This window comes from Sinocyclocheilus anshuiensis, unplaced genomic scaffold, assembly GCF_001515605.1.
Source record: "Sinocyclocheilus anshuiensis isolate Anshui unplaced genomic scaffold, SAMN03320099.WGS_v1.1 scaffold180, whole genome shotgun sequence".
Classification (NCBI taxonomy): Eukaryota; Metazoa; Chordata; class Actinopteri; order Cypriniformes; family Cyprinidae; genus Sinocyclocheilus; species Sinocyclocheilus anshuiensis.
The window spans coordinates 1,544,844-1,567,887 of record NW_015554093.1 but is presented as its reverse complement, the minus strand read 5'-3'; the positions used below and the strand labels follow the sequence as shown (position 1 = coordinate 1,567,887).

The following is a 23,044-nucleotide window of genomic DNA, read 5'->3' as shown; positions in this document are numbered from 1 at the left end:
TACTGTATATTTAGCGAATACTGAAGAGTCTAGGCTTGGATTGGATCGGATCATTATTGCAGATTAATATATGATACTGGCATGTTTTGGCAAACGTTTTGGCTACATACTGGCAACAATTCTTTCAACCCCGCATTGGATAGCTGGCCAATCACAGCACACCTCGCTTTTTCAGACCGATGAGCTTCGTAAAAATCGACGCCTTTAAACAACCATGTCTTATATTCCAGAATGACAATGACAAGATTCATTGGGCTCAAACTGTGAAAGAGTGATTCAGGGAGCATGAGATCAATACAAGATCTTGGCCAAAAATTAATTGATGGAGAGAAAAAAAAAAATTTATATATACATGTGTGTGTGTATATGTATATATATATATATATATATAGGCATTAATATTTAGCATTTGCAAAGTGTTGGTAAAATATAAACAAGTGTTACAGTCCTAATATATAATAATTACAAAAACTAAACTCATTTTAATACAAATATAATTACATATTAGTGGAGGAGAAAAGTAATAAGTACTAGTCTTATCTAATGATGGAGTACTAGTGACTAATTAAATATAGCCTATTATGATACTACTGAACTAAATACTAGCTAGTATGAACTTGAACTTGACAGCTGAATTACTTCATCGTAATTTTGTTAAATAAAGCATGTAACGTTACAAGTAACATAAACGTACAAATGTTCAAACTGCTTGGCACAGAATATGGGTGTGTAAAGTTTGAAAACCCCTGGTCTAAAGTAAGAAACCAGTGTTTCATGTGATTTCCAGTGCAGCGTGATCTGGATTAACAATTTACTCTGGTACAAAGTAGCTCTATTGGCGACTGTACAAAAAAATGCGCATGTCTACTAGAAAGTAAAGAAGCGGCGTACCTGGGCACACAGCTGGGAGAGGAGCTGTCAATCTCCCATGTCGCGAACAGGTTCATCTGAACCGGGCGACTCGAAGAAATCGTGACCGTCCTGAGAGGCTGCAAGTGGGGAGACGGAGCTCCCGCTCGCTGCTGAAGCCCTCCTCGCTCCGACATGCTGACGTCTCGGGTGCTGTGCTGCCGGTCTCGGTCAGTTTAGACACTCGCTCGTGCATGAAGTCTGGTCAGATATGGACACTTTCATGGCACGAGCCTCTTAATGTTCCCGCCTCCGCTCAGCGGTGGATTCATAGGAAACTACACAGTTGTTGCTGCTGCGGTCAGTCAGTTGAGTTCAGCTGCCGGCTTGTAATCAGCTTGTGATCAATCGAACGTTTAAAACAACAGCAGGAAGCGGAAATCTCTTTTATAAAAACATATAGTAAAGCAACGCCTCTCATTAAGACGCACGTAGTACGTACTGCAAGCAAGCGACGCGACGCAACAAAACTGAACGCGTCGCTTGTTTTGAGTAGCTACTGAGATCCCCTAAGAACTACTAGTCAGTAGGCTATTCGAAATAACAAACAATACAAAATAAATACAGATCTAATAATATAGCCTAATTTTTGGATTTCCAATAATATAATTTTTGTAATTTTTGTATTAAAAACATTTTATATAATTCTATATTCATTATGAGACAAAACATTTGATTTGCCAAGGTTGTAGCTGCAGCTGATGAATTATGAGCACATTGCGCTTCATTTATATATTGTCACAGATTTATTATTTAATGGATTTTTTCATAAATATAACTTAATGTAAAAAAAAAAAATAAATCAATTGAATTATTTGAATTTTAACATTTGCACATGCACTCTGTGGGCCCCAGACCCTGGTTTAGAACTATGTAGACAGACAGTATAATTGATTATAATGGGATTGCTCTAGTTTGTCACATTGCAAGCACATAGATGGAGTATTAATATCTGGTATTTATTTTCAGTTGATTAACAAAGGTCACTAGCACCTGCAGTTTGTCATATTAGCACAATATTAATCAACTTCTACTTCTCCATGTGCATTATTAGTGTATGAAAAAAAAGCTTATTTACATATTGAGACTAAACCAGTCTAAGTGGGTTTGCTGGTTTTAGATTATCCCCTGACCTGGTTAGGCTTGTGTGCTGACTTAGGGGCATTGGCCACTTGCTAAATCAGCAAACCATCTTAAATGTTTTAGACTGTCGCTTCAACTGAAACTGTTTGAAACGACAGAAAATATTAAGTCATAAGTTTATATTTATGTCCCTCTGTTGCTCTCTTTCTATGTATTTTCTTTTTAAAATGCAACCCACTTGAATCTATTATGGTAGTGGCAGCTCCTAAAACACTGCAGCCACCCACGCTGGCACCATTTGTAGTTTATCTCTCCCTGACAGATTGAAGCCAGAGAGAAGTGAAGTTTCATGACATCAAGTACTGAAACATGCAGACTGCCAAAGAATAATCAAAAAGAGCCCAGAGTTCCTTACACTTTCTGCATTTGAATCCTTTTGGATAAAGCTGAAACTGAATACATGTAGGCTATTCCCTAAAGGTTAAAGTCTGCTCTATTTTAAGACTGTCCTGGAAATGTTAAGGGCTGTGCTTTTACTATACAGTATACTAATCGGTCTGCACATGCAAACAAAGCCAAAACCTAGATATTTTAGGCAATATAGAAATCCTGGCCAGGATTTTCATTTTCCTGGGAAAATGGCACGTATGGTCACCCTATGCAACATACTTCCTACACATTCCCACTTCCTGTTTGTAGCCCATTTGGATGCATGACAAGCAAAATCAAGTACAAAACAGGACTGAGTTAAATGCATGTTTGTTTTAGTCTGTTCTGATATGATCTCTCATATAGGCCTACACAGTAATCAGACACCAGAATCAAACACGTGAAGGATGCTGTCTTTTATGCACACAATCTAACATAGCTCTGAAGACTGCAGATAATCAAGCTTTCCATCAAAGGACAAGATGCTTCTAATTCTCTCTCTCTCTCTCTCTCTCTCTCTCTCTCTCTCTCTCTCTCTGTCCCTATAGGTTTTTAATATGGGTCATATTTAAAACAACAATCAGATGACAGTCACATTACTGCAGCTCTTTGCTGCCCCCTTTTGGGCATTATGTAATCATTTGATTTGAACGTATTCCAAACTGGTATGGATTTTATAGTGCACAATTCATAGTCAAGAACTGTTTTTATATATTCGGTAGGGGAGACATTTAAATTTATACAGCTTGAGGCTCTTTTTTAAATTATGAAGAACAATAAAAATGTAGAATTCACAAACACTCTTGTTGCCTAGGACGTTTTTAAAAATCGCCAGTATTCGCCTGTAGATGGCAGTAACTCCGCATTTAATCTTTCAGTATGCTGAGGAATGAGTGGTAAGGGTTTAGTATTCTAATCTAGACAGGTTGTAGTACTTTTTAATGGTTTAAATTAAAACGTATTCTTTAAAAAAAATAAAACATTATAAATATGTCTGTTATATGGCTGGCCAATTGAGAAGAAACTTATATGTAATGGTTTGCCGCAGTCACAATATCTGCAATGAAACTGGGCGTGGCTCAAGCGTATTCTCCAGCGGGTCAGGTACTGTGGGATTTAAATAATAATTATGTTAATAATTTAACTATTTGAATTCTTCACAATGTATTTTCCGAATTAATGTCTATTCAAATTCGACCGCTGCACAGTAACGACGTTGTCACATGTAATCTGTTACTTTTCTCTGCACTTGTCTTGATGTTTGGTTATTCAATAATGCACTGTTTAAAAAAAAAAAATGATAGAGGTTGTTTAGGTCTGTATATATCAGTACTTGGAATTTGTAGACTAACATATAATGTAAAAATATTAATGTACAAATGTCTCCAGTATGGCAAAAAACAATACATCTCAATGCAGGATTCTGCTTTCTGGGCCTCCTTGCGCCCTCTAGAGGAACATAACTCCTTGTCTGATATTAAATAGTAACATTTGGGAGCATTATACACACGTGCGCACTGCAGTCCCTTACAGCAGCCTTTACATGCTGGGACAAAGCCTAACATGCTATGTTAGTTAATTGAACAGGACCTCATTGCAAGGATACTCATATCTGGATTTGGAGAGTGCCATTATAAGGTAATTTGCAATACTTTTACAATTGGAAGAAGCCTAGATTGGAAAGTTTATCTTGATGTTGTCAAATGTTTTCACTCTCTTCATGAGTGGTTGGCAACAGCAGAAGCTGTATGTGTGTTATATTTAAACACTTACCATATAAACATAATGGGTGGAAGGATATTATATTACATCTGCTTGTAAATAGTTAATTTGGGGGGTAGAAATGATAGTAAATAAATAAATAAATGATACATATTTTTGGGGTGTCTCTGACAGCTCTGTCCTGGATGGAGCCAATTTGCGCCATGGGAGTCGCTGCTCGTTTGAGGAGCGAATGGGATCGAAATGAGGGATTGGGTCAAAACAATATGGCCCTGAAGTTCTTGGGCCAAGATTTTGAAACCTTGCATGCCCATTGCCTTCAGAGTGGATGTCTGTTTGAGGATGAAACATTTCCAGCCCAGCAGTCTTCTTTAGGATTCAAGGAGTTGGGCCCCAGCTCTGCCAAAACCAAAGGTGTTCGCTGGATGAGGCCCACGGTGAGAACATTGGAATAAACTGAGTCTGTAGTTTGGGCCAATATTTCAACCCTAGTGAGAGCAAAAACATACATTTAAAATAAATCAGCCTACATAATTTATGCAAAGTCTTTGCTAACAAATTTACATTTGCATGTGTATTTGCATAATAGTTCACCCACAAAATAAAAAAAATCATAATTTTCTCACCCCCATGTTTTACTTGCAAAATAATATAACAGTAAAAAAGGCAACACTGGATGATCAACATCTATTTATCTGTCAAGCAGAGATGTTCCGGTCATTTCTATGCCCTGTCTGACCCATAGGTCTTCTCTGTGTACCGCAGGAGTTCTGCACTGACCCACACTTTATCGTAGACGGGGCCACACGCACTGACATCTGCCAAGGAGCTCTAGGTAAAACAAGCAGCTACTAAAACTGAACAAAACCAATGAAGAACTCAAAAACATGGCATGGGTGCTTTCCCGCCACAAACAAGAGAATTAGTTTTAGTTTATTTATTTATTTTTTGCCGATGATCATATTGTTGCCAGAGTAATGAAGCATGATAGGTTAATCTCAGCTGTTTTTTGCTTGTTTGTTTAATCAAGTCATTTTTATTTATATAGTCTGCTGTAAAGCAGCTCTGAAAAGACCATTTTTGTTATTATTCAGCTGTTTTGTTCAGTGTTGATTCAGTTTAGGTCAATAACAGTGGGAATGTTGCAAAGTTCATTATTTATGAGACAAACTCAGTTCAGCTACAGATGATAATAATGTCGTTGATCAGCTCAATTCAGTTCAGTATTGATTGTTTAGTTCAATAGTGCAAATTATTGTGTTTAATATTAATAATGCAATAATGTTTAATATACTGATTGTAGGTGATTGTTGGCTGCTGGCAGCCATTGCGTGCCTTACCCTCAATGAACCCTTGCTGCATCGAGTGGTGCCTCATGGCCAGAGCTTCCATCAGCAATATGCTGGAATCTTCCACTTCCAGGTATTGAACACAATACACGCAGATTTGTTTTTTCTAATTAACATTATAATATTAATTTTATAGTTAATATATACATGTATATGAATACATTTATGTATTATGTAGAAATGTATAATATAGAATTAGAATTCTAATGTTATGAAGTATAATTATATATTACTGAGTGCACCTTTAATTATATGGACAGTTATTTATAAAAGAAAGACATTGTGTAGATAAAGGTAATCTATGCCCTCAGTCATACAAGAAAATGGATATTTTATAAGTATTGAAGAAATAAATTTAGAACCCATTAGTTAATTTTCTGCCACATTGCCCAAACTGTGGTTTTGTGAAAAATCCAAGACATGTCCTTCTCTTCAATGCAGCATGTAAACCAATCTGTTCCACTTCCATTTGATTCTCCATAGCTCAGCAGATCTACATTAAGCAAAACGTCTAAACCTAAACGTCAGCCCACCCTGTCTGCTGCAATGACTGTATATACAAGCCTCACCCAGAAAATGAAATGGCCACATTTAACTCGCCTCTGCCAAATTCCCCTTCTGTTCTCCAGCCAGGAGCCATTTAGGCTCAGTCACTCAGTGAATGCGTGTAATGTCCAGAGCATTAGTGCTGCAGAGAGACTTGGAGAACAGCCAGCAGCACCTAGTGTACTAATGTTTACATAGGAAGAGAAATGCACAAATTGTTATTGCATATTTAAAATATATCAAATGTATGTAGTTATCAAATATATATCTTTTTTGGAACCAGAAACCTAATGTTTAATAAAATACACTAGTCTTCAAAGGTTTCGGATTGTTAAGATTTTTAAAATGTTTTTGAAAGAAGTCTCTTATGCTCACCAAGCAAATGCTCATAAATATACAATAAAACAGTAATATTATGAAATATTATTAAAATAACTGTTTTCTATTTTAATATATTTTAAAATGTCATTTATTCCTGAAAGCTGAATTTCCAGCATCATTACTCCAGTCTTTAGTGTCACATGATCCTTCAGAAGTCATTCTAATATTTGCTACTCAAGAAATGTTCTTATTGTTATCTTCTTTTCTTCTTACTATCAATGTTGAAAACAGTTGTGCTGCTTCATATTTTTGTGGAAACCATGATACATTTTTCTTGATGATTCTTTGATGAATAGAAAGTTCAAAAAAAATGTATTTGTTTGAAACAGGAACCTTTTGTAATATTATAAATGTCATTTGATCGATTTAATGTGTCCTTTCTGAAAAAAAGTGTTAACTCCTAAAAATTATACTGACCCCAAAATTTTGATTGGTAGTGTATTATATAGTATATAGAAATGTGTTGCTAAAAATGTAATATTAATAATATTAGGGGCAATAAAAAAAATGACTGGACCAATTAAGATAGCAGGAAAACAAATCCTTATTGTTGAGGCCTAATACTGAAGATTGTGATCTGGGACATTCAACACATAATTTTATGAATATTTACAGTGAATTCCAAAAATATAGTACACCCATCCCCCCACTGTGTGCACTGGTGTTTAATGCTGCATTCATGTCATCTCGGTAATTACAAGTTTCCTGACTAGTAAAAACCATTCATGTCAAACTCGTAATTACAAGTTGAAAAACTGCAAAATCTCTAACTGTCGTCAATATCAGACATGGGTGCATTTAGGCATTATGAACATTTCCACAGAAACCAACAAAATTTCATAGTAAGAGAATGTCAAATCTTCAGAGTTGTCATCTTTTTCATTACAATAATTGTGACATGATGATTTGTGACATGGATTTTCTAGTTTTGGCAGTTCGGGGACTGGGTGGATGTGGTGATTGATGACCGGCTGCCTGTCAGAGACGGGAAGCTACTTTTCGTCCACTCAGCTGAGGGAGCAGAGTTCTGGAGCGCCCTGGTGGAGAAGGCATATGCAAAGTAAGAAGGGTAGTTTTCACAGGTAGTCTTCAGCCCAGGATCTTGTTTGCTTGTGTAACGAGTTCACTGTTATGGATGTGACAGGTTGAACGGCTGCTACGAGGCTCTGTCGGGAGGCTGTACGTCTGAGGGGTTTGAGGACTTCACTGGAGGAGTGACAGAGATGTATGAGCTGAAAAAAGCTCCACCCAACCTCTTCAGCATCATCAGAAGAGCTGTGGAGAGAGGCTCCCTGATGGGCTGCTCCATAGATGTTAGTGCTCAGGAACAACATAACCAATCAAGTCAAAATGTTGTAATTTCTAGAGCAAGCTGGTATCATTTTGAACTGTGACATACATAAAATACAGCAGTCTGGGAAAATCTTAGTCCGTTTCAAACTTTTTAACCCCTACAATGAATATAATATAATATGTGACCCTGGAGCACAAAACCAGTCTTAAGTCGCTGGGGTATATTTGTAGCAATAGCAAAAAAAAACATTGTACATGTCAAAATGATCATTTTTTCTTTTATGCCAAAAATCATTAGGATATTAAGTAAAGATCATGTTCCATGAAGATATTTTGTAAATGTCCTACCGTAAATATATCACAACTTAATTTTTGATTAGTTATATGTATTGCTAAGAACTTCATTTGGACAACATTAAAGGCGATTTTCTCAGTATTTAGATTTTTTTGCACCCTCAGATTCCAGATTTTCAAATAGTTGTATCTCGGCCAAATATTGTCCTATCATAACAAACCATACATCAATGGAAAGCTTATTTATTCAGCTTTCAGATGGATAAATCTCAATTTAAAATAATTTAATAATAATTTATATATTATTATATATTTATAATAATACATTGAAATAATTTAATTTAGACCCTTATGACTGGTTTTGTGGTCCAGGGTCACATAATATAATATAATATAATATATATATTATTCAAGTAGTTACAAATGTAAATAAATTAAAATTTGATTTAATTTGTTTAATATAAAATTTGTAATATTCAATGTAGGGTTGCGGGAGAATAGAATAGAATAGAATATCCACCCATCTTCCAAATCGCTTGTTCTATGTAGGGTCACCAGACAATACAATATGATATAATATAATACAATTATACTTTTTTAATAATATAAAGCTTTTTGGTTTAAATGGTGCTATTTCAGTATCTACCAGCAGGGGCCATGCTAACCAAACTTTATTATCTCATATTTGGTTTGTTGTTAATATATTCAGAAGTACTAAAGTTTATTTTATATTCACTTTTAGATTACGAGTTTCTTTGACATGGAGGCGATCACCTTTAAAAAACTAGTGAAAGGCCACGCATACTCCATTACTGGAGTGGAGGAGGTGAGTGCTGGATTTTTATTGACAAAAAAAACTCAACCAGTTACAGACAATTCACTGTTGTTGGCCAGGCGGAGTATAGAGGGAAGCCCACCAAGCTGTTGCACATCAGAAACCATTGGGGAGAGGTGGAGTGGACGGGACCCTGGAGTGATGAGTGAGAGTGATGTGAAGAGGAGGGGTGGATGGGGAAAATTATTCCTAAAATAATAATGAACAATATCAAATAGCTTTGTTGAATACTATCACCATCTGTCGATTCAGGTCAAGGGAATGGCGTGAAATTGACGCATCTGTAAGGTCCCTCTGCACAACTACCAAGAGGATGGAGAATTCTGGTGTGTTTCTTGTGTTATTCTTTTTATATCAGTATAATTTGTTCCTCACTTGCATATTAGTTTTTAACTATATATATATATATAATTAAACTTTCTTGTGTGGAACACAAAATTTGTGAAGAATATTTTGAAGAATGCTTCAGCTGTTTTTATCCATATAATGAAAGTCAGTGGGGTCAAAAGCAACATTGGACCCCAATAACTTTCATTGTACTGAAACATTTTAAAGCACTGAAACATTTAGCAAAATATCTTCTGAACTATTCCTTCAAGTTTTAAATATGAGTATTGTCCACACACAGGATGTCATTCAGTGACTTCATGCGAGAGTTCAGCAGACTAGAGATCTGTAATCTGACGCCGGATGCGCTACAGAGCAGCGAGGTGAAGAAGTGGATCACAGCCGTGTATCCTGGTGAATGGAGAAGAGGAAGCACTGCTGGCGGCTGCAGGAATTATCTAGGCACGTTCCCTATGAAAGTCTTTAGAATGCTTGTGAACTGACATTACATACTCATCATACATCTCGCATTAAAATCTGTTTCTCTCTACACAGCAACATTTTGGATCAATCCCCAGTTTAAAATAGTCTTGCAGGAACCAGATACTGAGAGTCAAGAAGACTGCACTTTTCTAGTGGCCCTGATGCAGAAGAATCGCAGGAAGTTACGTCGGGAGGGCAAAGACATGGAAACGATTGGATTTGCCATTTATGAGGTAGAAAACTAATTTTATAAGTAATTTAAGAGGGTTGGGTAATATCTGTTCATCAGAATCAATCAGCTTCTAAATGCTTTTTAAATATCTAGAATGAATTGTTTTTTTATTAAATATTTGTACGTATTACAGAGAAGACTGGGGCAATTTGTCACACAGGCTTTATCTCACAACTATATGGCTTTAAAGGGGTCATATGATGCCCATTTTCCACAAGTTGATATGATTCTTTAGGGTCTTAATGAAAAGTCTGTAACATAGTTTGGTTAAAATTTCTCAATGGTAGTGTAAAAAAACACCTTTTTTACCCTGTCAAAAACAGCTCTTTTCTACGGAGCCCGGGAAGTCACCTGTAGGAGAAAAAAAAACAATCCGTGGCGACGGTTTTGCAATCCGTCCCCTCAGTTTATAAACCGTACTCACGAATTCTTAAACTGTTCCCTCGGTTTAACAAATCATGCCCACAGATTAATAAACCGTACTCACGAATTTCCAATCCGTGCGCTCAGATTTTGTAAACTGTACCTTCGGTTTTTGAATCCGTACCCACAAATTCATAATCCGTGCCCACGCTTTCGCAATCCGTTCCCTCGGGTTTGTAAACTGTACTCACGGATTCATGCAGCAAGCTCCTAGGTAGCCTACATGTTAACAAATCATATTGTATATTGTTTTATTGCATATTATTATGTGGAATAGGCCTACAGCAAATTCTCTTAAGTGATTCTATCAATTTTAACGGTACGAGGTGGAATACAACGATTTAATAAGAAAGATGTGCATCAAAATCTTTGTGATAATCTTAGCACTTGATTATTATTGTATTATAAACCTGGCTTTGTGACTGACTTTGGAGTCATTTGTAAGTCGTTTTGGATAAAACCTTCTTCTAAATGCATATAAAACAATATACAATATGATTCGTTAACACGTAGGCTACCTAAGAGCTTGCTGCATGAATCCGTGAGTACAGTTTACAAACCCGAGGGAACGGATTGCGAAAGCGTGGGCACGGATTATGAATTTGTGGGTACGGTTTACAAAATCTGAGCGCACGGATTGGAAATTCGTGGGTACGGTTTATTAATCCGTGGGCACGATTTGTTAAACCGAGGGAACAGTTTAAGAATTCGTGAGTACGGTTTATAAACTGAGGGGACGGATTGCAAAACCGTCGCCACGGATTGTTTTTTTTCCTCCTACAGGTGACTTCCCGGGCTCCGTACTTTTCAGAGCATGCAGATTTTTAGCATTTTCCTTTAAATGTTAATGAGCTCTGCTGACCCCGCCCCTCTCTTCCGAGCTGCTCTCAGAGAGACTGTTTACTTTAGCTGCATTCATCGTGAAACTTGCTAATTAGCACATTATTAGGAAAGGCGATTTGCAAAGATTCGTTAAAAAAACATTACACTCACTTCTTCTGTAGGTGAAGCTGGATCAAGAATTATTTGCGCGAACATAGACACATTTATGTAGATGAGGGCGCATTCCCTTCAAAAACAAACATATTCCCTTCAAAAACAAACATAATCCACTGCATCTTCAGTGACACACTGACGTCACACAGACAGGCATCTGAGATCGGCTCGATTTGAGAAAGGGGGGAAGATTTCAGTAGATTAACAAAAAAACACTGGGTGGATTTTTATCATTTTAGGATGGTTGTGTACACACACTGCCAACACACATTTCAGTTCAAACAACTTGTAAAAGTGCATGTAGCATTATATGACCCCTTTAAGATATGTTTTATACAGACTTTTTTTCAAATAAAAGAAACACTTCTATTCACTAAAAAGTGACAACTAGCCCTAGTGTTTCATATATTATATTAGTGTAAATAACAAATATTATAGGAAAAAAAGTGACTGATTACAAAGAAATAACTAAATATGCATATTTGTTATTAATTAGTAATGTTTCTAAACTTTATTTCTGAATCTTACAGGTACCTGAAGAGGTATGAGATGTGTGCCAGATAAATGAAACTCATCAGCATTGATTAACATCGGTAAACCATTTGTTATCAGTCAGGTTAGTGCCTGAACTGCAGATTGATTGTTAGTTTAGGAAGCGTAGCACTGAGAGATCCTGCACATGGTTAGTTAGCTGACAACACATACAGTACAGTGTGTTATGATCTGAATTTCCTCCCCGTCAGTATCTGGGCTGGGTGGGTGTGCATCTGAAGCGTGATTTTTTTCCCTCACCCACACGTCCAGCGCTCGTTCCGAGCTCTTCATCAACCTTCGAGAGGTGAGCTCGCGTTTCTGCCTGCCAGCGGGGGAATATATCATCGTCCCCTCCACCTTTGAGCCCCAGAAGCTTTTGGGGTAGGGGCGTGTTTGTTTTGGTGATTTCAAATATCAACATTGGCTACCAGAAATCGCTTACCCTGCCTTTAATATAATATTTTTAATGGAGCATTTAAATATTCAAAATTATTAGCAATATGAATAATTTGAATTTGGTTAGTATAATGTTTTTAATGGAGCATTAATAAATATTCCAAATGGTTAGAAATATGAATAAATAAAAATTTGATCGAATTTGGTTAATATTATCTTTTTACAGAGCATGAACAATTGAAAATTTGATTGAATTTGGTTCATATATTTTTACAGCGCATTAATAAATATTCAAAATGGTTAGAAATATAAATATATTACAATCAAATTTTTTCAAACTGAATTTGTTTAATATCATATTTTAATTAAGCTGTATATGTATAAAAGTGCATATAAATGTTAATATATATATATATATATATATATAATGAAGCTTTAAATTATGTTCAAATATCTGGAAATATAAATAAGTTAACATTTAATTTCATTATATATATACACTGTTCCAAATTACTATGCAAGTTACATATCAATAGGATTTCGGCAAATAAAGAGTCAGATATTTGTTTGTGTTGTTTTTCCACATCTTTTTAGACAACTGGTATCAATCTCAGACGGAAGATGAAAAGTATGAAACAATGCAATGTCTTGCAAAAGGCATCAAAACAAATAATATCTTGTGAAAAGCAAATAGAGATTATTGAACTGTCAAAAGATTTGTGAGTGACTTAGAGCACAGAAGATCTTGGTCAGATAAAGATTTATTAAGGAAAGTTTCTGTCAAACAAATGAACTGTATTGTAATGGCAGCTGTAAAAAAGCCACTGCTGAGCAGCAGACAGGTGTTTGAAGCTACTGGAGTCTCAAGATCCTCTCCATGCAGACTGGCAGTTGTGTGTAAAGCTGCGTTTCAGTCACCGCTAACCAAACCTCACAAAGAGAAACATGCACAGTGGCTGTAGAAATACATGAAGAAGTTTCTGTCATACAGATGCTGTAAAAAAGCCACTGCTGAGCAGTAAACAGGTGTTTGAAGCTATACTGGAGTCTCAAGATCCTCTCCATGCAGACTGGCAGTTGTGTGTAAAGCTGCGTTTCAGTCACTGCTAACCAAACCTCACAAAGAGAAACTTGCACAGTGGCTGTAGAAACATATGAAGACTTGTTTTTAAATAGTTTTATTCACTTACGAATGCTGCAGTACAATGGATGGTCCAGATAAATGGATTTCTGATAGTTGATGAATAGCCATCCTATTCCAATGAGACTGCAACATCAGCAACGGGGCGGTGGGTGATGATTTGAAAGACCTGGCAAACTATTGAATCTGACTGTTTATTGTACTGAAATCCTATTGATATGTCACTTGCATAATAAGTTAGTTTATATATATATATATATATGTGTGTGTGTGTATATATATATATATACGTGTGTGTGTGTATATATATATATATATATATATATTAGCAAAGCATTAATATATATTCAATGACTTATTAATGAAAGCTACTGAAATAGCACACATTAAAACAGAGCTGAGAGAAAATAAGATGAATGTTTTTTTCTCTATAGGGAGCTAGATGATGAAATTTCAGCAGATGTAGAGGAGGTGAGTTTTCCTGTAAAGTGTTTTCAACAGTACTGCACACAGATGCATCCTAGGAGTTTTGCTGCTAAATAATGTGTTGCTTCTATGGCAGCCTGCACTCCAGGAAAGTGACATTGACGAGGGCTTCAAGGCGCTTTTCACAAAGCTGGCAGGGCCGGTAAGACAGCAGTAAGGGGGAGGATTTCATGGGTTGATGTAGTGCTCAATAGCGTGACTGACTCACTCACTCACTCACTCTTGTCTACAGGAAATGGAGATCAATGTGTTGAAACTCCAGATAATTCTGAACCGGGTTGTTGGCAAACGTGAGTGTGCTTATAGACAAATAAAGCAAATTTCACAGGTTTCACAATTATGTTCTGTGGCAATTGACAACATTCCGCATGTGCTGCAAATAAAGTCATATTTAACAAGAAATATTCCCTGAAAGGAGTGAGCTGAAGTTTAAAATGTCCATATGATTGTTCTTCTTACAGATAAAGATATAAAAACAGATGGATTTGACAAAGAGGCCTGTCGAGGCATGATAAATCTTATGGATGTATCCTTTGAAGACTCCACACTCAAGAATGTTAGCATTTGTGGTCAATTTTTATAGGTCATACTGTGAATAGTATGCTTTAAAGTCTTGGTCAAACCTTAGCCTGCCATGAAGACAACTGGCACTGGAAAGCTGGGACTGACAGACTTCCATGTTCTCTGGGAGAAGATCAAACGATATCTTGTCAGTGGCAACATTTTATGCTTGCGTTATGGTGTATATAATGTTAGACAAACACTACTGTTCAAAAGTTTGGAGTCAACAAGATTTTTTAATTAATACTTTTATTCAGCAAGGATGCGTTATATTGATCAAAAGGGGCAGTAAAGACATTTGTGTTACAAAACATTTCTATTTTAATAAATGCTGTTCTTTTGAACTGTTTTCAACATTTATAATTATAAGAAATGTTCCTTGAGCATCAAATCAGCATATTAGAATCTCAGAAGGATCATGTGACAATGAAGACTGGTGTTTGTATCACAGGAATAAATTACATTTTAAAATATATTCAAATAGAAAACATTTTCAGTTATAACAGTATTATTGTTTTAACTATTTTGATCATATAAATGCAGCCATGGTGAGCATAAGAGACTTCTTTCAAAAACATTAACAATCTTACCGACCCCAAACTTTTGAATGGTAGTATAGATGTTGACGGTCTCTCTTTTTTTTTCTTTCGATAAATTACTAGGCGGTGTTTAGGAAGTTTGACTTGGACAAGTCTGGCACAATGAGCTCTTATGAAATGCGTCTGGCACTAGAATCAGCAGGTATCTGCCACATGCAGTACTCTTTCAATAGCACAACATCTATAATTACGGTGGTATATTATGTTTATGCAGACTTTTTGAATTTATACATTCTGTAAGGCTTCAAGTTGACCAACAACTTGTTCCAACTGATAATCCTGCGCTATGCAAAGCCAGACCTCAACGTGGACTTCGACAGCTTTGTGTCCTGTCTGATCCGCCTGGAGACAATGTTCAGTAAGTGTGCCAAGTAGAAAACACCATCTTTTTAATGGTAATTTTTACAGTGTAATTACCGAAAATTGACGAAATTCAGTGTAGCATTAAGACAAATATTTTGTAAGAACGGACTAGATGTGCTAAGAGTTCACTTTTTATTCCAACAGAAACTTTTAAAACAATGGACACTGATGAAGATGGATTGGTATCCTTCAGCTTCACCCAGGTTAGTCTTAACTGGTCATTAGTAATTAGAAATTTCAATAGCAAATCTCATCTTTCTGTAGCCCAGTAATATCTGTTTGCAACATTTTCCCTCCCTTTTGTTTTCTTCCTTTCTTCTTATAGTGGATCACCCTCACTATGTTTACTTAGATGGATGTTCCTCTTCCTCAGTGCTTCCTCTGTCCCTAATCTTCTTTACTACATGCCTCCTGTAACCTCAGCAGTATTTATGAAGTGGGTACCTGTGGGTACCTATCAGCTATATGACATGATGCACAGTTTTCATTCAACATGAAAGGAAAGGAAAGCAAAGATCGAGAAGCAACAGCCAACAGAATATACTCAGAAAAAGCAGTGAACCTGATTTTTGTTTACACTACAACTCAAAAGTTTGGGGTCAGAAAGATTGTTTAAAAGAAATTCATATTTTATAATCAGTAAAGATGCATTAAAATTGATCAAAAGTGACAGTTAAGACATTTCTGACGTTACATTTTTTTAAACCTTATATTCATCAAAGAATCCAGAAAAACATGTTCCACATACATAATAGAAATGTTTCTAGAGCACCAAATCAGCATATTAGAATGATTTCTAAAGGATCACGTGACACTGAAGACTGGAGTTATGGTGCTGAAAATTCAGCTTTGCCATCACAGGAGTAAATTACATTTTCAATTATTTTAAAATAGAATTAAAGATTATAGATAATTTAAATTTGAATAATATTACTGTTTTCTGTATTTTTGATCAAATAAATGCAGTCTTGATGAGCATGAGGGACTACTTTCAAAAGCACAAAAAAATCCAACCAGCCCCAAACTTTTAAATGGTAGTGTGTATAAAGTTTACATGCATACAAGCAGTATTTAAACAAAAAAAAAAGTATCTGAGCCAAAGAATATTTGAACTTACATCACTGTAGTGTAGGGGAGTAAGAGTATAACTGAAATAGAGAATGAACTGACCTTTCTCCAAAGTTCTGCCCCCTTTGGTTACTAATGCTCACTCAGATTTTTCTCTTAAAAGATTCAGAAAAGGGGAAAATATGGTGTTTGTGTGTGTCCGTCCTCTTTGGGTACCATGTCACTATTATATTACCTGTAAACCCAGATAATTTTAAGCATAATTTTACAGAAATTATCTAAACACTTCCACAGATATACAGAAAAGAAGAGCAAAAGCTTGTCTGATAATATAGTGAAGTTGCTAAGGCAGGATTGGTCAGTATTGAGGCTTTGAGTCAGTCTCCTGTGACCTTTCACCCTTGTGCCCTTTCATTTGTGTGTGCTTTAAAAGTAGTGAATAATCTTTTTCTTACCACATTGCCTTAAACAGGCTGTTTATGCAATGATTCTCAATATATATTAAAATAAAAGTGAGTCAATAAAGCCTCATAATTGTGTTATAAAGTGTGTGATCATTACATCAAGAATAAACAATATGCAATTAAATACAAATATACATGACTACCACAATTAAACATCAGAATGTCTCTTACATCCAAACTATATGACCTGTGGAGCGCAAGGCCTCGCAGCTATCAATCAAACGCTCCATCACTAGCCATTAAAAGGTACAGAGGTATTACCTGTGAGGACATGCCTCCCTCAATCCTGATCTAAGCTACAGGAAGCACCGGCTCTTCGGCCAGCGCAAGCTTCTCTTAACTCCCGTGATGAAAAGCTCTCCGTTCCAGGCAGCTCTGTGGAGAAGCCTAACTGCTGCTAGGAGCACAGCAAGAGTTGAAGACGCCTGTGAAGCTCAGCTAGACGTGTCCGACTCGCTCTCAGTTCAGTGCAAGTCCTTCACTCACAGGCATGTTGATGTGGGCGGTGAGGAGAGGAGCACTCTTTCCTTCCCTCAGCACAAACACCTGAAATCAGAAACGCAATATCAAACAGCTGCTTGATTTCATCCAGAGAGTTTGTTGTACAGTAATAAACATTTATGTCATGCATCATGGGAATGTACAGGGTTGTCATGCTCCTATTTTTTGAGATGGCACCAGTGGCAGAACCCATCAGTTTGGGTGAATGTTGATAGAATTTTCAGTTTCAAGCAAGAGACTGAGCAAATATTAATGTGAATAGAAAATGTATGCCACGGCATTTTAGATAAACTCTGTTTTATCATCAAAGATAATAGGGTGAGAGTCTCACTTTGATGTCAGAGATGCCTTTGTCACTCAAGCACTCCACAAAAGTGTCAATGGGGTAATTCAGCCCTGGAACCAGTAGGGGGATCTACAGACACACAACAATTCACTGTTATCAGTAAAACATTTTCTCAACTTCAATAACTACACATTAAAAATTAGCTTATATCAAGAAAGAATATTATTAATGAAACTGTTCAACTGAGGTCACCTTGAAAAAGGCCGTCCTCATGCTGTACAAATTTTCATCGTACAGGAAACTGATGGCTAGGTTCATGACTGGACGGCACGCTGCAGTGTTCTGGATGTTCAGTGTAAGCTTGAAGGATGGGCCCAACCCTTGAACCTGTGCAGAAACAGGAAGCAGAAGTTGAGGTTGGTATCAGCCACCCGGTGTCATCTTGTTAGCACATTCAGAATTGCTCAACCTCACCACAGCGTTCATCTTGAGCGGCTCGGTCAGGCTCGCTGACATGGGTGTGAGGCTGGACTCCAGGGCTTTGACATAGGCCCATGCTGCAGCGAGACGCAGCCTGCTCAGGTCCATCTGAAAAGCTCGGTGCATGGCTGCATAGAAAAAGACAACGACAGTCTCATATCTTTCAGGTTTTGGCTGCATTTATTTGATAAAATACAGTAAAATAGCAATATTGTAAATTCTTACAATTAAAAAAAAAAAAATTTCTATTTGAATATATTTTAAAATGTAATTTGTTCCTTATTATCAATGTTGAAATTAGTTTTTGCTGATCAATATTTTTATGGATACCATGATACACTACCATTCAGATTTTGGTGTGAGAAAGATTTTTTTTTATAGTGTTACAGAATATTTTTATTTCAAATAAATTCTGTTCTTTTAAACTTTTTATTCAAAGAACCCTGAAAATGTATCATGGTTTCCACAAAATTATTAAGAAGAAAAAAAATGTTTTTTGATAATAAGAACCCTTATTAATAATCAGTGTTGGAGGTATAACGCATTACAAGTAATATGTTTTAATTACTCTAGACAAACATTTGTGTCTTTTTTTATTGCTGAAGTGTGTTGAAATTTCTTCTTCTGCATTCTACTGCAAGGACGTAAATGTACTTTCCCTTCAGCCTGAGGCTTGTTCATTTCATTTTTGGTGTGAAAAGGCTTTTATATTTGCCAAAAATCAAACTTTTTTTATTTTAAAAACAAATAATAACTGAGCATCAAATAAGCATATTAGAGATGATATGATTTCTGAAAGATCAAGTCACGTTGAAAACTGAAGTAATGGCTGCTCAATTCACAAGAATAAAGTGCATTTCAAATATAATAAACAGAAAACAGTGATTGTAATACTATTTTACAATATTACTGTTTTTACTGCATTTTTTATTAAATAAATGCAGCCTTGGTGAGCATAAAAAAAATCTTATTCCTAACTTTTGACTGGTAGTGTATATGATATGCATATAATATGTAAAATTTGTTTATCTGAAATATTGAGACGTAGCTTTACCAAGAACTTTTCGACGACTGGTTTACTTTCTCACCTAAAAACACCCTGAACAACATACCAACTTCAGTTCCCCAGTTTTCAAAATGTAATTACCAAAACCTTATTTTACCGTTTCGGTTTTTGGCTAAATGAAAACTTTAATTTCAACAAAGGTGTTTCATGAACAAAATTTCCTTTGGTGCATCAATCACTAACCAACTGCATTTTCGCGCTCTCTCAAGGTCTGGTCCACGTAGAGCTTGGTCTTCTTGGGCACATTCAGACGAATGCTCTGGGCTATTGGAGGTCCAGGGGCCGAGTCCCTGTCATCAAACACAGCCGTCCTCTTGAGGATCTTCACAATCAAACCTCCTCCTGGACCACATACAGTTTATGATATTTGAAATGCTTTATATGTTCAGCGTTATAGTTGCCCTGAATTGTTTTATCTACCACGTAACATGCTTTACTACCTTTGGTGGTCATTATCAGAGTGCCATCTTCCCGTCCATAATGCCCGAAACAAATGCTTGTCACTACGTCCTGTAAGACATAAATGAAAGTCTCTGATGATGATTACAAGAACATCCTGGCAGTAAAATCGGGGAGTTGCGGGGACTTCAACTTAGATATGTTTCTGAATGTCACTGAGTTTTGAATTCAAGATGGTTCTTACTGGTGTCTTGATGGTGCTGATCAGATTTTTGTCTCGGTACATGTGTACTTCACAGTTGGCCAGACCCACCAGCACTGGGCACATTCAGACGAATGCTCTGGGCTATTGGAGGTCCAGGGGCCGAGTCCCTGTCATCAAACACAGCCGTCCTCTTGAGGATCTTCACAATCAAACCTCCTCCTGGACCACATACAGTTTATGATATTTGAAATGCTTTATATGTTCAGCGTTATAGTTGCCCTGAATTGTTTTATCTACCACGTAACATGCTTTACTACCTTTGGTGGTCATTATCAGAGTGCCATCTTCCCGTCCATAATGCCCGAAACAAATGCTTGTCACTACGTCCTGTAAGACATAAATGAAAGTCTCTGATGATGATTACAAGAACATCCTGGCAGTAAAATCGGGGAGTTGCGGGGACTTCAACTTAGATATGTTTCTGAATGTCACTGAGTTTTGAATTCAAGATGGTTCTTACTGGTGTCTTGATGGTGCTGATCAGATTTTTGTCTCGGTACATGTGTACTTCACAGTTGGCCAGACCCACCAGCACAGCCTGGAAACCTCGTGTGGGAAGGTCCATCAGCGCCATGGTGGTAACAGGGGCTGGCAAATAAGCCGTCCACAGCTTTTTCCCCTAAAGGAGATTTCGTATGATAATTAGCATTATCATTTCTGGAGGCATTATTGTTTTGTGACAGATATGGATTCATTTATCATACCTTTTGAGTGTAACCATGCAGTGTCTCATGAGTACATCCTACAACTACATTCTTTCCCATCCTCACCAGTCCCACTGGGTGAGAGGACAGCTCAATGCAGTACTTGGGCTTCGGGGAATCCCTTCAACACAAAAAGAACTGAATATTTGGAAAAATTGGCCTTTTTAACATGCTATCACAAATGAAGGGGCAGTAACACTACACTTTTCGTTCCATTGACCATTTATATGCATGTGTGAATGCTGGAAATTGGAAATGCAAGCTCATGCAAAAAATGTCACTGCAATCCAAATTCAGATTTGTTGAACTCTGGCCTGTAAATTTGTATCACTTAAAGACGTGTGACCAATAGATTGTTGATAAGTCACAGAGTGACCTATTAGCTGAATTAAAAGAATGCAAACAATTAAGCTGCGGGTTTTCAGCACTGCAGGAAAGTGGAGTATATTGTATATATTACATATTTTTTTACTTGCTACAGATCATGACGTCATGTCACGAGTGTTACAATGTCTGAAGAAATTTTGCGTGCTCAACGTATGCCCAGCCTGTAAAAACCTGGGGCTAACTGCATAAACATAGCCACTATGTTAAGACTGTGTCTTAAGAACTAGTTTGACCAACTAGCAGTTAGCCAAGAGATAATCAGTCTCACTTTTCTGATTCAAATTGGTCCGGTCTACATTATTTGTAACTGACTTTAAACAGTTTTAACCAATCTAGAAGAAAACAAATTAGATGGCTAATTTTCTAGTCTAAGCAATTTATGCAACCAGCCCCTGTTCACACCAAGAATGATAACTATAAAGATAACTAGATATTTACACACATTATATTTACATCCACCTAAGGACGATAACATTTAGTGGATTATATGCGCACTTGTGGTTGTCGTCTGCCGCCTTTTAAATGCGCCTCTTTAAAGTCAGGTGGATTGACTTTCAATGCATTCATCATTCATCAGCTGGAAAAAAAAAAAAGTTCTGAAAGTAATTTCAATGATACTGTTCTTTTGTGTCATTATCAATATACTGTATTTCACGAGTTCACGCTTACATATAATTAGCGGACGTGTGGGTCCTCTCGGTTTGGCAGATAAAAAGGCTTTGGGCCGTCCGGCAAGGAGGACTCTTGCGACACCCGACGGGAGATCAAGACTCGCTGCATCCGACGGGTAAGCCTCGCCGGGCGGGGAGAGAGAAAAGGAAAACCCGACTCGGAGGGCTCTCGCAGCATCCGATGGGGTATCAGACTCAGAACATCGAACGGGTAAGCCTCGCCAGGCGGGGGGAAAAGACTTGAGGTTAGCTGAGAGGGTTCTGACAGCGTTCGGCGGGAGGTCGAGACTCATGGCGTCGGACGGCTAAGCCTCGCCAACCGTCGAACGGAAAAGTAAAGTTATGTGGCCGGGAGACTCTCGCCGACGTCTGACGGGAGCACACAGCATCGAACGGGTAAGCCTCGCCGACCGTAGGATGGAAAATGTAAAGTTGTCTGGCCAGGAGGCTCTCGCCGACATCCGACGGGAGCACACAGCATCGAACGGGTGAGCCTCGCAGACCGCAGAATGGAAAAGGTAAGGTTGTCTAGTCGGGAGGCTCTCGCCGGCATCCGATGGGAGCTCAATACTCACGGCGTCAGACGGGTAAGCCTCGCCGACCGTAGGATGGAAAAGGTAAGAGTTTTTTATTCATTTATTTATTTTTTTAAACGGAGTGATTACTTTAAATGGTTTGATGACCAATGAGGGTTTGGTGGGCTTTTTTGATAAATTGTTTGATGACCAATGAGGGTTTGGTGGGCTTTTTTGATGTGAAACTGGTTATTTCTGATGTAGCTTTGATAAGCTTCTGAAGACCATCTTCCTAGAGTTTGGATCTGCTGCTTGGAGAGGCCTTTTTTGGGCTGCTGATGTTGCTGCCCCGATGCGAAAAGAAAGGCTGGAGAAATTCTTTGCTGGAATGCCCGACAATTGCAGGACTGATCAGAGAAGTTTTTGGAACCAGAAGCGAGTGACAGGTTTTTTGGAGTCGTCTAAAAATAGTGGTGGGAATTTAGCCTGAGAATTTATAATTATAAGGCGCTCGAAGATGGACTGGTATGGTTGGATTGGAGAAGAGGGATTAAAAATGTAGCTGAAATGACCTTTCTTGGCTTGGTCGGTCTTGCTTTGTTTGATTAAGAAATAAATTGTTTCGCTATCGAGTACGGTTAGGTCTGAGACGGTCGGGTTGATTTTTTGGATCGAATTTGGAAGAGATGATGAGTTCCGAGCATCTAAGAAAATTGAAAAAGGCAAGAATGAACATGGCGTCGAGTGTGCGGGCTGTACTGAGAGGCTGGTAACCTGTACGGAGGGTGTGGATACATTTTGTGAGGATGTCTAATGTTATGGGTTGTCTGGAGTCTGGACAGGTGGGCTGGGATCT

The 23,044-nt window shown here is 37.4% G+C and overlaps 2 protein-coding genes and 1 pseudogene across 4 annotated transcripts in view; 1 reads left to right on the top strand and 2 right to left on the bottom strand.

The window, feature by feature from the left end:
* Positions 1-1,281, bottom strand: part of LOC107669386 (phosphofurin acidic cluster sorting protein 1-like) — a 26,507-nt gene extending 25,226 nt beyond the window's left edge. For both annotated transcript variants that reach the window (XM_016461588.1, XM_016461589.1), the window contains exon 1: positions 892-1,281. In XM_016461588.1, coding sequence (XP_016317074.1) covers positions 892-1,046 — 155 coding nt within the window. In that variant the 5' untranslated portion in view covers positions 1,047-1,281. The remainder of the gene's footprint in view (positions 1-891) is intronic.
* Positions 1,282-4,328: 3,047 nt separating this feature from the next.
* LOC107669400 (calpain-1 catalytic subunit-like) lies at positions 4,329-15,995 on the top strand (annotated as a pseudogene).
* Positions 15,996-16,429: 434 nt separating this feature from the next.
* The window catches only part of LOC107669353 (Bardet-Biedl syndrome 1 protein-like), a 15,002-nt gene continuing 8,387 nt past the window's right edge, over positions 16,430-23,044 (bottom strand). Inside the window, exons 10-18 of one of the 2 annotated variants that reach the window (XM_016461531.1) lie at positions 20,616-20,736; positions 20,441-20,530; positions 19,891-19,959; positions 19,688-19,757; positions 19,431-19,589; positions 18,176-18,309; positions 17,954-18,088; positions 17,747-17,830; positions 16,430-17,460 (exon numbers count right to left, since the gene is read on the bottom strand). In XM_016461531.1, the coding sequence (XP_016317017.1) occupies positions 17,374-17,460; positions 17,747-17,830; positions 17,954-18,088; positions 18,176-18,309; positions 19,431-19,589; positions 19,688-19,757; positions 19,891-19,959; positions 20,441-20,530; positions 20,616-20,736 (949 nt within the window). In that variant the 3' untranslated portion in view covers positions 16,430-17,373. Of the gene's footprint in view, positions 17,461-17,746; positions 17,831-17,953; positions 18,089-18,175; positions 18,310-19,430; positions 19,590-19,687; positions 19,758-19,890; positions 19,960-20,168; positions 20,239-20,371; positions 20,531-20,615; positions 20,737-23,044 lie in introns of both variants that reach the window. The other variant, XM_016461533.1, reaches the window with a different exon arrangement.